Raw genomic sequence first — 14,512 nt, forward strand, 5'->3', positions numbered from 1 at the left:
ACCAGCAATTCTACCTTTAGGCGTTTTACCCAGGAAAATGAAGACACATCTGTGTGAACTTCGTGTGCAAACGCTCCCAGCACTTTCCTCCCAGTAGCCCCAGCTGGAAGCAACTCCAAGCCACATGCCGATGCTAATGGAATCAGGGTGCAGCCGTGCTAGTGGAATCAGGGTGCGGGCGTGCTAGTGGCATCAGGGTGCGGCCGTGTTAGTGGAATCAGGGTACGGCCGTGATAGTGGAATCAGGGTGCAGCCGTGTTAGTGGCATCAGGGTGCGGCCGTGTTAGTGGAATCAGGGTGCGGCCGTGCTAGTGGCATCAGGGTGCGGCCGTGTTAGTGGAATCAGGGTGCGGCCGTGATAGTGGAATCAGGGTGCGGCCGTGCTAGTGGAATCAGGGTGCGGCCGTGATAGTGGCATCAGGGTGCGGCCGTGTTAGTGGAATCAGGGTGCGGCCGTGTTAGGAATCGGGGTGCGGCCGTGTTAGTGGAATCAGCGTGAGGCCGTGCGGTGGAATCAGGGTGAGGCCATGCTAGTGGAATCAGGGTGCAGCCGTGCGGTGGACCCCCTCAGCGATGAGAGTGAGCACAGGCAGCTGCACACGAGAGTGAACTTGGGAAGCAGTTATGCTAAGAAGCCGGCCGCACAAGACTGCAGAAGTGTGGCTCTGTTCAGAAGATTCTAGAAAAGGCAAAACTGTAGGTGGACAGTCACTGGCTGCAGGGACAGCCACGGAGGAGGAGTGCACAGTGGGATGCGGGGGGAGGGCAGTGGTTTCTATCCTGGCTGTGGAGGTGCTTCTGGGCTGGAATGACCTGGCATCGCACACATGCCATCCGTGGGGGCTGGTCTCTCCACCAGCCTCCCGCTCTCCTGCCTAAATCCTGAGCTGCTCTCCCGGTCAAGGCTATGCTTGATGTTCCATAGAAGCCAGCGTCACCAAGGCGGATCAGGCCGAGGCTTCCTGTCCAGCCCTCTGCAGGACAGCACGGACAGGGAGAGAAAGATGAGGTAAGAACACAATGGGCAAGACCACACGGCCTTGCCACCTGTACCCCTGGCACGCGCTGGATCTCACTTCCGTGTCGCAGGAGCAGAGGCACAGCCCACGCTGTAAACATTGGGCCGGCACAGCTACCCCGGGCGTTGGCCAACGCACCGGGCATTTCTCCCCAGGAAAAGGCCTGTGAACAGGCGAGAGCAGACCTCAGGGGTGCAGGCAGGTCCTCCTCGGGGGACTGACCCTCAGGCCCGAGGAAAGGGCTCAGCGAACATGCCACTAATTTTGTGTGACTTATCAGTGGCCTGTGACTTGTCAGACCAGGCAGCACAGAGCCCGCAAATGCACAAATAGAAGCGGCGGCTCCACCGCCGAGCCCACTAGGTGGCGCCCAAGTCTAACGCCAGTCTGGGCGACCCAGCTCCAGGACAAGCCCAGCCCCACTGCCTGCCCTTCAGGGGGATCCGGTGACAAAGGGGCAGGCTCTGCAGGGCCCCTGGCACGGACTCCCACACGATGGAGCTGCTGAATGTCCTTAAATGACCCCCGGGATCACAGCTGCCTGAACTCTCTGGGCCTGTGTCCGGGGAAACGCTCCTCGCTCGTGTGCAGGCAGGACGCTGATTTTCAGCCGCACCTGCAACCCTGGCGTCAGTGACCACAAGCGAAGGCGGGTGGGGCCAGTCGACCCCCGAGGCAAACGAAAATATTCGGAGTGGGCTACACCCTCCGGACCCCACCCACTCTCTGGTGGTTGATCCGGGTTGGGGTCCAGGCGAGCATCTCCTTACAGTCAACGTCGTTCTCTACTTAGTGCACTTCCTCCACCTATCAGCCCACACCTGTGGGGAATCTCCTGGCGGCAGACAATTCAAGGGGATCAGCTAGGAGCCTGACGAAATGATGCATTTTTCATCTTCCACCTCATTTTCCGACGGGCTTGTGTGTGTGAAGATCCTTTAGGTGCGCAGGAGTCCTCGAGGGAGGAATGGTGGCAGCAGCTCCTGCATGAGGTCGATGGGCGAGCCCTACTGTGTGGGACCTTCCCAAGAAGCCGAGCAAGACTGAGGTGCAGCCCCTCCCGCAGGTTTGTGCAGTCAACCCGCCCTGCGCAAGGCCTCGGGTTCCGGACACAGTTCAGCCAAACCCCTGGCTCTGACCCCTGAATGAGGGGGAGGAACTCATCACACAGCAAATGCAAACTGTCTGAGCGTTCCGTTCAGAGAGATGGTGCATGGCCTACTCGGTCACCAGCAATTTGGTGCAAGAATAAACGAGAGTGACATGAGGCGTGTGCGTCCCTAGGAGCCAGGAGGGCGGAGGCTGTAGAGGGGCGTTGACATCCCAAGGTGAAGGCTCAGAAGGTTGGTACCAGATGCAGGAGCAGGGAGGTGCTGCTGTGCATGTGGGGGGCAGAGAAGATGGAGCGAGTGAAGGGTGACGGATGCCCAGGGGCAGGTGCTGTTGGACGGACACCTGGCTGGTGTGGCTCAGGGAAGCAGGGCCTGCGTGGACGGGCGCCACCTGCTCTCCCTCCCCCCTCGCTGCAGACGACACCCACAGCCCAGGCACAGCTCGGGCCTCGGTTTAAACTCAGAGCTCAGGAAGCCATTAGATCCATCAGCGTTGACACTGAGGTTGAAATTTGTTTTCTGTTGAAATGCACGGAGAGTGTGGCGGGAGGTGACGAATTCGATTTGGCCGTGAGTGGAGCCTGGGTGCTTCCCGAACACCAGAGCAGGCCCTCCACGCACAGCTCACCTCCCCCAGTGTCCCTGTAGCCGCCCACAGACCCGGAGGCGGGCTTGTTATTCCACCAGCACGGTAACGTCTCCGAGACGACACAGGCACGAGGTCGACTGGGTCTCTATTCCCAGATCTGTTTGCTGCTGAAGTCCATGTTCTCTAGCTAAGAGGGAGGGGGGAGAGAGGGAGGGAATGGCAGACAAGGGAGGAGGGGGAGGCGGAAACAGCTAAGAGAGGCCACACTGGCTGACCCAGGAGCTGTCCAGGGTGCTGAGAACCGTGCCCTCCCATAACAGCAGGATCTCCCACCCCCAGCCTGCCCCCCATGCCCTAGAGGAGTCACGTGGAGAGCCATATAAGAACATCTCTTTCTTCTACATAGTGGCTTCACGCTGGCACTTCCCTGGGGTTTACGAAAAATCGTGCCCATGTGGCCTCTGGCAGGCTGCCTGCTCTGTGGGGTCTGTGCGGAAAGTGGGCGCAGTGTCCCTGGGGATTCTGCACAAGAGGAGGCTGGGAAGGAAGCGTGCTGAGCCAGAGGCCTGCCAGGGCCTTCGAATTCCTATCGCTGCCCCTAGAACGCACTCCTTGGACTTGCTCATGCAGCAGGCTCAGCTTACACGGGCACAGGCGCCCAAGATTTAATTAAAGGGACATGGATATGAACACTTGAAATCTGTCTTCATTTTCCAAGAGAACACCAGCTACCCAGGATCACAATTAGTGTGGTTTCCCCATTGACCGAATGCTCCGTGCCCCCGTGCCCCCATTACGCCCACTGCCTCCTAATTGAATCCGAACATGAGCCCCTTTCCTTCCGCCTTCTCCATCCGAGCATGAACTCACCGCAGCTGTCATCCACCTCCCAGTGTGCAGCACCCTCTTACTGCAAAGGCCCATTGCACTGGGGGGTACAGGCTCACGTACCTGCCTCAGCCCTCAGAGGCCAGGCCGACACCCCTTAATTCCAGGGAGGCACTTCCTATTGTGGAGGCCAAGCCTGTCTCCTGCTTTACTCCACCTGGAAGTCTCCTCTCTCACCATCTATTCAAACACAAACAAAAAACGCCAAGGCTCCGCGCAAGCCAGACTTCCTTCATCAGCTCCTTCTCAGCCTCCCTGGGCCCACAGCCCCGTTCTTCTGTGCTCAATGCTTAAAACACACATGTGGGCACAGAATCATACCTAAGTTGGTGTTATTTTTTTGTTTGTTAATCCTCACTCGAGGACATATTTTTCTATTGCTTTTTAGAGTGAGTGGAAGAGAGGCAGGGAGGAAGGGAGGGAGAGAGAGAGAGAAACTGATGTGAGAGAGAAACTGATTTGAGAGAGACACATCAATTGGTTGCCTCCAGCATGTGTCTGGGCTGACACTCTAACCAATGAGCTGCACTAGGCAGGGCCGCGTCTTCTTTTCAACAAGATTTTGAACTTCTGAGGAATAACAGCCATTGCTTTTGCTACAAAGTATTTCAATAATCATTCATTGATTTATATTGTCTTTTCTGCTTCCATTGGAGGCAAAACAAGAAAGCCTGACAATTAATTGCAGCAGGTGAGATTGAGATGAGATGAAAATATTGACTGCGAGAACTGGGGATAGATAGTTGAGGCTACAGACGTCTCTTTAAGAGAAATGACAGATCACAAGTAATTACCTGAGTGTCAGGGAACGACGTAGCTTTGAAAAGTGATTAAAGGGGACTTCATGACATAGTCTATCATTCCTTTCCGGGTAACAGGAGGGTTTGAGCTGCCTGGGAAGTGAGTGCGATGGTATTTACTTCTGAGGCCACACCTGTGCCTCGGACACACACTCCAACACTAAGGACAGCGTTAGCATCTGCTCACTAGGAGCATGACTCTGCTGTGCCTTTTGCATACAGCGTTCCACTTAATTTTTATAATGTGCCTATAGCAGCGGTTCTCAACCTGTGGGTCGCAACCCCTTTGGCGGTCGAACGCCCCTTTCACAGGGATCGCCTAAGACCATCCTGCATATCAGATATTTACATTATGATTCATAACAGTAGCACCATTACAGTTATGAAGTAGCAACGAAAATAATTTTATGGTTGGGTCACAACATGAGAAACTCTATTTAAAGGGCCAGAAGGTTGAGAATCACTGGCCTATAGGGTGGGCATTATTATCATCTTTGGAAAATGTGGAAATTAAGATTTGTAGTCGTACAGCATCTCTCACTGTCATCCCATAGTTGGCGTCAGACTGGTGCTCGAACTCAGGGCTTATGTCCTCACTCCTGCCGCGTGCCGTGAGGCCAGGGTCAGGCACCGAGGGCACACTGCCAGCCCACTGACATCGCAGCCTTTAAGTTAGAGAGGAATTCTGGGCAGAAGGAGCCTACATCTCAGATTATTATTTTCACGGACGCAGACTGTAACTTCATAAGCCAACCAGAACTCCAGAGATACACTTTTTACAGTTTTGGTTGGTGCCTGCAAGATGCTGGTGAGTACAGTTAGGGCGACAATGTCCCAGCACGGCCTCCAACCCCGCCCGCCTCTCCTCTGATATTACTGTTTGCCAAACCGCACGATGCCGCCCAGAGTTTCCTGAAAGTTGATTCTGTTGTGGAAGGAGTTGATGTCCGCCCGTCATGTGCTTGTCAGAATGATGCCAACAGACATGAGACCACACATTCAAACCTTCACTTCCTTTTAGAAAAGGACTCAAACCAAAGAGGAAACTAATTCAGGGCAAAGCCATGCCAGGAAAATGTGAAGAAGCAAACAATGTCTATGAATATATGTGACAGACGCTACATGGAGAACGCGCAGCTGGCTATGACCTTCCCTGTGGACAGAGCTGGCTGTGACCTTCACTGTGGATGGAGCAGGCTGTGACCTTCCCTGTGGATGGAGCTGGCTGTGACCTTCAACCTTCACTGTGGGTGGAGCTGGCTGTGACCTTCAACCTTCACTGTGGACAGAGCCGGCTGTGACCTTCACTGTGGATGGAGCAGGCTGTGACCTTCACTGTGGACAGAGCTGGCTGTGACCTTTGACCTTCCCTGTGGACGGAGCTGGCTGTGACCTTCCCTGTGGACGGAGCTGGCTGTGACCTTCCCTGTGGACAGAGCTGACTCTGACCTTCCTGCACCGTGGACGGTTGCTTTGTTTTGTTGAAATTCTGATATAGCAACTTTGTGGAACACTTTGTGTTAAACTTAGCTGGACATAGCTTTAATTCTGGTTTGATAAACAAATTTGTATAAAAACTATGTCTTACAAGAATACAATTTTTGACAACTTCATATGTGAAAGTCGGACAAACCTACCCCTAGGTACTAGGTCGTTGAATAGATGAAAATTCGCTTCCTGGGAATGCCCGGCTCTGAGACAGAGGGAAGACCTGGAGGAGGAAGGTCACACACCGGCAGAGAGCGCCTCCTCTGGTTCATGAAAGCTCGGCACATACCGGGTGGGTAAAGATAGGCTTACAGTTGTCAGTATGTGAAACACAGAGTTTATCCCATAAACAGAGTCACTCATTAACTATTGCGTTATTTTCCATACGAGCACCTGTAAGCCGGGTTTGCCCCGCCCTGTGTGAGGGCATGCCCCCCTCCCCCATTCCCTCTGCCCCTGCAAAGAGGAAGGAGCCAGAATCCGGGGGCGCTGGGCATTCAGTCCAACCCTTCTCTGTGGCTGGTTGGGAAGCCTGAAGCTAAGAAAAAAAGATCAAGCTGTAAATGACAAATAATCTCATCCTGTAGATGGAACAGCTTCTGGCTGGAAGCCGAGAATTTCGGGAAAGAGGAGGGAGTCCGTGAAAAGGCATAGACCTGTGTCTGCAGAGGGGCCGGAGCTGCTGGGGTTTGGCCTGCCAGTCATGTAATGTAACTATTTTAATAGACTCATTTGTATTTTAAAGGGACAGCGATGCTTTCCGGAGCCCCAAGCCCACCTCTGCGTCCTGGTCCTGCCACCTGGCTGAGCACTTGCCCTCTGACTGGTTGAGGGGTCAGTAAGCTCCTGACATTGCAAAAACCTGAGGCCGAAAGGCTCCCCCTGTTCAGAAACCCACTGTCTTGTTAATAGAAAGAAGATGTTGCTAATATTTGGTTAATTACATGATTCATTTTCCAAAAGCAATCTTAACACAGAGCAGAGCGTTGGGTTGGAAGGAGGCGATGTTGGGGGCTGTGTCAGTTTTCACAGAAATGGGAGGGTTCTCAGACCTCCTCACCCCCAGACGCTGCTCCCGGTCAATTTAACAAGTAATTGCTACTTCATTCCCTGTCTGAGTCCTCAGAGGAAAAAACAAGTTAGCGCAACTAAAAGCTGACCTTTATGGCTATAATGTAACCAAGGGCGTTGCTTTGAGAGCTGGGGTTGGGAGTCAGCCAGGCAGGGCGTGACTCTGCTGAGTGCTAGGAGACGTGGGGCAGTTCACTTGGCTGTCCACGAAGGCGCATGAACGTCAACCGATAAGTGACAGTGATAATTATTACTGTGATTGTTTTAAAAATACCCAAAGCTCACCCTCTGTTGGCATCCTCTATGGGGGACTGTCATCCTGAGATTGAAACCAAGTCACCATATTGTCCTCAGGTACGCCTCTGGTTTGGTACATTCTTCTTCTTCTTCCTCGTCCTCCCCCTCCTCCTCCTCCTCCTCCCCCTCCTCCTCCCCCTCCTCCCCCTCCTCCTCCCCCTCCTCCTCCTCCCCCTCCTTCCTCTATATTTACTGTATTGATTTTAGAGAGCGAAGAAGAAGGAGAAGGAAGAAGAGGAGGAGGAGGAGGAGAAGAAGAAGAGAGACCTCTTGTTCCACCCATCCATGCATTCATTGGTTGATTCTTGTATGTTCCCTGGCTGGGGATTGAACCCCCAACATTGGTGTATTGGGGGCCACACTCTAAACCAGTGGTTCTCAACCTTCCTAATGCCGCGACCCTTTAATACAGTCCCTCATGTTGTGGTGACCCCCAATTTCATTGTTACAAATTGAACATAATTAAAGCATAGCGATTAATCACAAAAACAATATGTAATTATATGTGTTTTCCGATGGTCTTAGGCGACCTCTGTGAAAGGGCCGTTCGACCCCCAAAGGGGTCACGACCTACAGGTTGAGAACCCCTGCTCTAAACACTGCGGGACCAGCCAGGACAAGGTTTGGTAAACACTTGAGCTAGGTTCTCAGAATCTGTTTCTTCTAAATCCTGACGGGGCGGTAAAACATCAGCACCACGGGTTAAGCGTAAAATGCTTGTAGAGTTTTGAGTTTTACAGATTTATCTAAGGGGCCTGGAAGAGCCATCAGCTCCCATAAATTCTCTTGCTCCCAGCAGGGCGGATAAATCTCTGCTTAATTACGCTGCCTGCCGCGGCCTTTGCGGATGTGTATCTGCTTGAAAAATAACAGCATGGCTCCTCCTCCGTGGAGACTGTGGCGTGTGCTTTAGGAGGAAGACGCCCGTGGACACTTTATTTGCACCGTCGTGGGTCATCTTCAGTTCCTCGGGCTTGAGTTTTCTCCAACAGAAACCAGGATCACATTTCGCTGTGTATCTACCTGTATCTCTCATGTGTCCACATGGCGTGATTTCTCCCTGTGTTTCCCAAGGCCTTGCCCATGCTCCGCCCAAGCCAGGCAGCGTGCAGGCGCAGACGGGAGGCTGTGCCGTGTACCCTGGGGCAAGTGCTCCCGTGAGCACCGCAGCCGTCTGTTCAAACATCTGCGGGGAAATGGGAGGTCCTCGGGAACATTCACGGGAACCTGCGCCCGCGGCCAGCAGCCTGTCCGTGCTGGACCGTCTCCCAAGCACCTCACCTTCCCAAACGCTCAGAAGCGGGGAGGGGGCGGGGGAGGAAGGTGGGCAGGAACGAGAGGGTGGGATGAGTTGCGGGAGGACGGGCATGGGTGGAGGAGGAGGACGGGGGAGAAGGAGGAGGGAAGAGCAGAATGGAGATGAACACAATAAAAGCCACCTGCCCGCTTTCCCAGGCCTGCGCCCGTTCCCCTGCGTCCCGCTCACAGGTGCTCCCGGCGCCTGGATGGGTCCTCCTGCGCCCGGGCTCCGAGGTGAGCGCCTATGAGGACTCCTGTGCTGACGGGCCCTGTCTGCCCACCCGAAAACCTTTCAAAGCCACGCTGCTCGCATGTTTCCTTCCTGCACACACTTTGGGTCCCCAATCATGCATTTTTAAAAACAAATATGTTTTTATTGATTTAGAGAGAGAGGAATGGAGAGGGAGAGAGAAACACGGATGTGAGAGAGAACATCCATCAGCTGCCGCCAGGCCCCCCTCCCCCTCCTGCAGCTGGTGACGAAGCAACAAAGCACAGGGAGCCAGAGCAGGGCTGGCGGAGCTGGTCTGGGGGGGAGGCTGCCCAGGGGCAGGTGCTGGACTCGGGTGACCCTGACCCTGTGTGGGTCCCTGGTCCCAGAGGTCCTGCAGCATCAGCACCCCTGCGGTCAAAAGTCAAGACCCCCGTTTCCTGCCCTCAGTTCCTAAGAACTAAGCGCCTAGCCAGCGCGCCGCAGCTTCTCGGTGCAAGGACATGAAAACAGTCTTACCCGTGAGGAATTTTGCTCAGGACATAGTATCCAGTGTAGGAGTGTTGGTGTATCTGAAACGGACAAGAAACAGAACAAAACAAAACAAGCAGTGAGACACGGCTGAGACCAGGGTGGCTTTCAGATCTCTGTGAACGCAGTGACCCATGGCCCTCCCAAGGGGGCCGTCGGGGGCCGTCGGCAGCAGCACCTCTGTTAGTGGGTGCGTCCTGTTTACTCGGTTTCCATCCCTCGCACACGGCTCACAGGCGGCGGAGGCTCGGTCATGTCCACGGCCACCTGGTTTGTGATGGAATCAGAGGCGAGGGTTTCCCGCTGCAGGAAATGCGGCCAGAGACACTCACCCGCATACTTGGGGAGAATTCTGCAAATTACGGCAAACTCCACAGCGTCCCTCATTGCAGGGGGAGGGGGCGTAGCTTTCAAAGCAAAGGTAACAAAACCACCAAAACAGTGTTTCCCAGGCCTGCACCCCCGACCTGGGCTGCCCTCTTAACCGCCCAGGCCTGCACCTCACCTCCCTCTCCCCGAGCTACTTCTGAGGTGGCACCTGGGGGGCATATTCGGGGACCGGCATCCACAGCCGCCTTTCTAAGGACAGTAGGTGAGGGACCGAAGAGAGGTCTCCTGGGAAGCATGTGTCATAGGGGACGCAATTGGGGACCAGGAACATGGGATCGTAAGGAATTTAAGTCCAGCCCAAGTGAGAGCTGATCTGAGGTCTGCCTCTGTCACACACTGGGAGTTGCCTCTGTCACACACTGGGCGTTGCCTGGACCAAGGGTGATCTCTTGGTGCTCACATTGTAAGTCCAAGGTGATGGCTGTGGACTGAAAAATTCAGGAAACCAACAGATGTCGTAAGTATGCAAAGTAAGGGACCATGCTATCCTTCTTTTTTAAAAAAATATATGTGTTTACTTGATTTTTAGAGAGAGAGGAAGGGAGAGGGAGAGAGAGAAACATTGATGGGACAACGCTTCAACTACTGAGCCACACCGTCCAGGGTGATATATGTTCTCATTCTTGGTTGAAGGTCTATTTCTTTAATTCACCCAGAATCAACATATTCTCCGATTGTGCCATCATTCCCGAGCAAAGAGGAGACTCCACCCTTTGCGTCACTCTTTCAGGACACTAACTGAATATCTTCTGAGTGGAACCAGTGAGAAAAAGGGAGACATCTATAATAATAAAAGCATAATATGCTAATTAGACCGGGTGACCTTCTGGACGAAGCCAGGGCTGTGAGGGAAGCCCAGGTCCCCGGTGCCTGCCAGTGGCGAGAGGGAAGCCCGGGTCCCGGGTACCAGAGGGAAGCCAGTGCCAGCAGCTGGGGGAAGGAAGGCCTACTCTTGCACGAATTTCATGCATCGGGCCTCTAGTCTATATATATAAAAGGCTAAGTTGACTTGTGCATGTGTGATATATATAAAGCTCTCGCTGGTCCCAAGCGCACGGGTGTGTTTCGATCTGTCATTGTCGATCGTGAATTTGGTTGACACTTCTATTATAGAGAAAGGGAAAATAGCGATATTAAATATTTCTTCTGATTAATTTCCTTTCAATGTGCACAAATCCGTGCACTGAGCCACTAGTGTTAGAATAACCTAGCCAGGGCAAAGGGAAGAAGGAGATGAGCCAACTACCCATTTTTAATTCCCTGTCTGCATTGCCAAGTAGGGAGAAGGAAAGCCTACGTGGATGTAATAAAAGATGAAGTGGAATAAAATATCTGGAACACTGGACCACTAACTGGCAAGGTTTAGAGAAAGACGAGAGAGTGAAGAGGTAAAGACCAGTGCAACCCGGGGTGCTCGGCTGGCCGAGTGGGGACACACAGGAAGGGCCCAGGAAACGCAGGGCACATGGGAGCCCTGAGAGGTGAAAGGGCAGTTATGGCTGCTGCTTCTCTTAAAAATGTGGGGAAGGGCACAACCCCGTGTTCGAATCATTTCATTTAGAACATATACCCCACACCTGGCCAAGTTCTCTGACATCATCATGCAGTCACACCCTTTGTTGTAATGATTGAAAACTTTTTCCTAGAGGAATCCAAGTAACTAGGTACAAATTGAAATATTTAGTAAAAAGTAAAGATCTTTAGCTTCTGTGACATAAAACAATTACTAGGAAAAGACTCGATATAAATAACAAGTTCATTGTTTTCCCCCTGTTTGCATGAATTTGTTTTTCCAACTATAAGGAACTAACAATTTAGTCTAACAATCCAGGCAAGAGTTGAAATAAAGGAGGCTTACATTGTCAGCTTCAAAGTAGAGAAGTCATTTACAATTCTTGGGATTTCTACCTCAACTCCTGTTTTCGGCTAGAATACCTAGTTTTCCAAAAAAATCCCTAAATTTGAGGTGCGTAGCTGGTGGTTTCGTCCTGAACCTGGGCCTCTTGGAACGTGTGACTGCTCCCCACACCTCACCCGGCCCTCACACGCTCCCATTCACCGTTGTTCTGGGGCCCAGGGCCTGGCTCTGGACAGAGTGCGCTTCCTGCATCCCTGTCCTTCACGTGAACGCCTGGCAGCGAGGAGTCTCCAGAGCGTAGCAGTGCATGTCGCACCACTCACCACAGACTCACAACGTGCTGCTTCCTACTCCTTCACAGACACCTCCCTTCCGTTGTGTGATGAGCCCTCGGAGTCGGAGCAGGGCTCTCTCTCTTCCAGGGGCAGGTTGTCTATTTCACTCACTAGTGCACACGCAGCACCCCAAACACCAGCCGCACATGGTAGCTGCTCGATGAACAGCTGCTAAGCAAAGAATCCTTGAGCGAAGAGAGCGATGGGAGTTCTGCATGACTGTGTCTAGTGTGGAAGACAAAGGCCAAGAAGCGCTTTTGTTTTCCACAGAGAATGAGAAAGCAGTAATCATTCCTGGGGAAATGCCAGTGAAAAGAACCCATCGATCTGTTAACAGTAAGGGCTCATTCCAGAAAAGAGGCACGGCGCTTGCCTTCGGTGGGATCACCCCCAGTGGCTGGGGCGTCCGGGAGGAGCGGCGTGGAGGCCGAGGGCGGGGGCGAGACCAGCAAAGAGTGTGGACTCCGTGCCAGGAAGACGAGGTGTGCTCTATGCTGAAGGTGAGCAGAATGCCATGCCAGTGCTAGTGTGTGCATGAAAGCTAGCACACATGTGCATGCATGTGGGTACGTGTGATAACAAGTGTACATGCATGTGCGCACGTGAGTGTGTGCACGTATGCACATGTGTGGATACACTGTGTACAGGCGTGCATGTGCTAATATGTGTACGTGCATGTGTGCACATGGGTGCGTGCATCTGTGCACATGTGTGAATACACTGTACAGGTGTGCATGTGTGTGTGTGCCTGTGTGAGTACAGTGTACACATATTTATATGCACATGTGTGTGAACATGCATGTGTGTACACATGTGTGAGTGTGCCTGTGTGAGTACAGTGTACACATATTTGTATGCACATGTGTGTGAACATGCATGTGTGTACACATGTGTGAGTGTGCCTGTGTGGGTACAGTGTACATATACTTATATGCACATGCATGTGCACGTGCATGTGTGTACACATGTGTGTGAGTATGTACATGCATGTTTGTGTGATGCAGGAGCATTAGGAAGGCACCGCCAGGACTCGAGAGCAGAGGAGAACATGTTATGCCACAAACACAGAGACTACATGCACATGAGAAACCAACAGGAGCTCGGTGTCTGGGTCAAAACCGACGTGGCTACAAAGCAGCCCCTGGGGAACCCGAGGAAGTGGCACTGGAGATGCACGTCTCTCCTGAAGCCCGTGGTGTGGGGTGGTCAGGGCCACAGCCCACAGGATGGTCCTGTGAGGCTCGCCAACGGGACAGTTCCTAGCGGGGTCACTGGGCTCCCACGACCCGCTCTGTGACGCAGACAGAGGACCCCTCCCCTCACACACAGGCGGCATCCGGGCACTTTGAAACCAGAAAGCTGGACGCCAGGGATGCCTCCAGGTTCCGAAAGGAAGGTCACATCATGACACCAACACCGAGTTCGGGCTGAAGCCAGGGCGGGAAGGGGTGTCGGGCCTGAACGCGGGTTCAGGTGAGGCTGAGGATTTAACGCCCTCACGGGGCAGGGGGTACCTTGGGCCTCAATGGGGTCATGAGCTGAAACTGATCTCCTTGAAAAATCCAGCACCCACATATGCATTAAGTTTCCTCGAAAGTGGGACCAAAAGTTCTACCTTCCAGCCCTGAAGGGGGCCACGCTGTTTGCTATGGAGCCAGGGCTCTGGGGGTGGGGGCTGAGGGCTCCCCCTGAGAATTTCAGCCACAAGCCATCGCCCCATGCAGGAGAGTCCTGTTTGCACCGTCAGCTGTCAGCGAGTCTCCAGAGAACTGAGCACGAGCACCGTGCAGGCAAGTGAGACCGCCGGGGGCGGCAGCGAGGGCACCTGCACGCCACCTTCTTGGGTCCCTCGATGGCGAGGACCCCACGAAGCAATGTCCCTTGAGAAGAGCTCTCCACAAATATGTCATCAAAAATAAGCCACCCGCAGGTGAGGAGAGGGGGCCGGAAGCAAACAAACCCGCCACAAAAGCTTGTAAAGAACCAAACAGTATTTCTCAACATTAAAAACTGTACCCCAAGGTAAAAACGCTAATGGGCCCAGGATAGAACAGATTAAACATCATTAAAGGGAAATTAATGGACTGGAATGCAGATTAGAGCACTGTGTACACAGCGCAGCATGGAGAGACAAGCTAGAGACACAGAAAGGTGCATACAACGATGGGAGAAGGCAATACCCACAGAAGACATTCCAGCAAGAAAGGAAACACAAAATGTGTGTTTTGTTAAACACAAAGAGAACGTGGTATGAATTCGTTTAGACTTACACATGGCTCCTCACGGTGCGGAAGTGTAACCAGTCGGAGCAGGACAAATAAAACAAATCCACAGGCCCATACGTCAGAGCGAAAGCGCACGGCGTGCGTGTGTAAAGCCACCAGAGGAAGATTTCCTGCAGAAAGGAAGTCCGAGCGCAGGCAGAATCCCCACCAGAACAACAGAGGCTCGGAAGAAAAATGGACTGTAATCTTCAAAAACGGAAGGGAAAGGAAACCTAATATTGTTGCTAAACGATTTTCTCTATGATGATGGCCAAACGGGAAGTGGAAGGCATCTGTCACCGACTCCCGGATCGCACCGGGGTCCAGGGCAGAGACTGCGCCAGAGGCGTGAGGTGGGCT

The 14,512-nt window shown here is 53.1% G+C and overlaps 1 protein-coding gene across 3 annotated transcripts in view; it reads right to left on the reverse strand.

The window, feature by feature from the left end:
* Positions 1-14,512, reverse strand: part of DPP6 (dipeptidyl peptidase like 6) — a 592,252-nt gene that overhangs the window by 144,268 nt on the left and 433,472 nt on the right. For all 3 annotated transcript variants that reach the window (XM_070423592.1, XM_070423590.1, XM_070423591.1), the window contains exon 6: positions 9,294-9,346. In XM_070423592.1, coding sequence (XP_070279693.1) covers positions 9,294-9,346 — 53 coding nt within the window. The remainder of the gene's footprint in view (positions 1-9,293; positions 9,347-14,512) is intronic.

This window comes from Myotis yumanensis, unplaced genomic scaffold, assembly GCF_028538775.1.
Source record: "Myotis yumanensis isolate MYYU_CA2020_CCGP unplaced genomic scaffold, mMyoYum1.0.hap1 SCAF_9, whole genome shotgun sequence".
In the NCBI taxonomy this organism is placed as follows: domain Eukaryota; kingdom Metazoa; phylum Chordata; class Mammalia; order Chiroptera; family Vespertilionidae; genus Myotis; species Myotis yumanensis.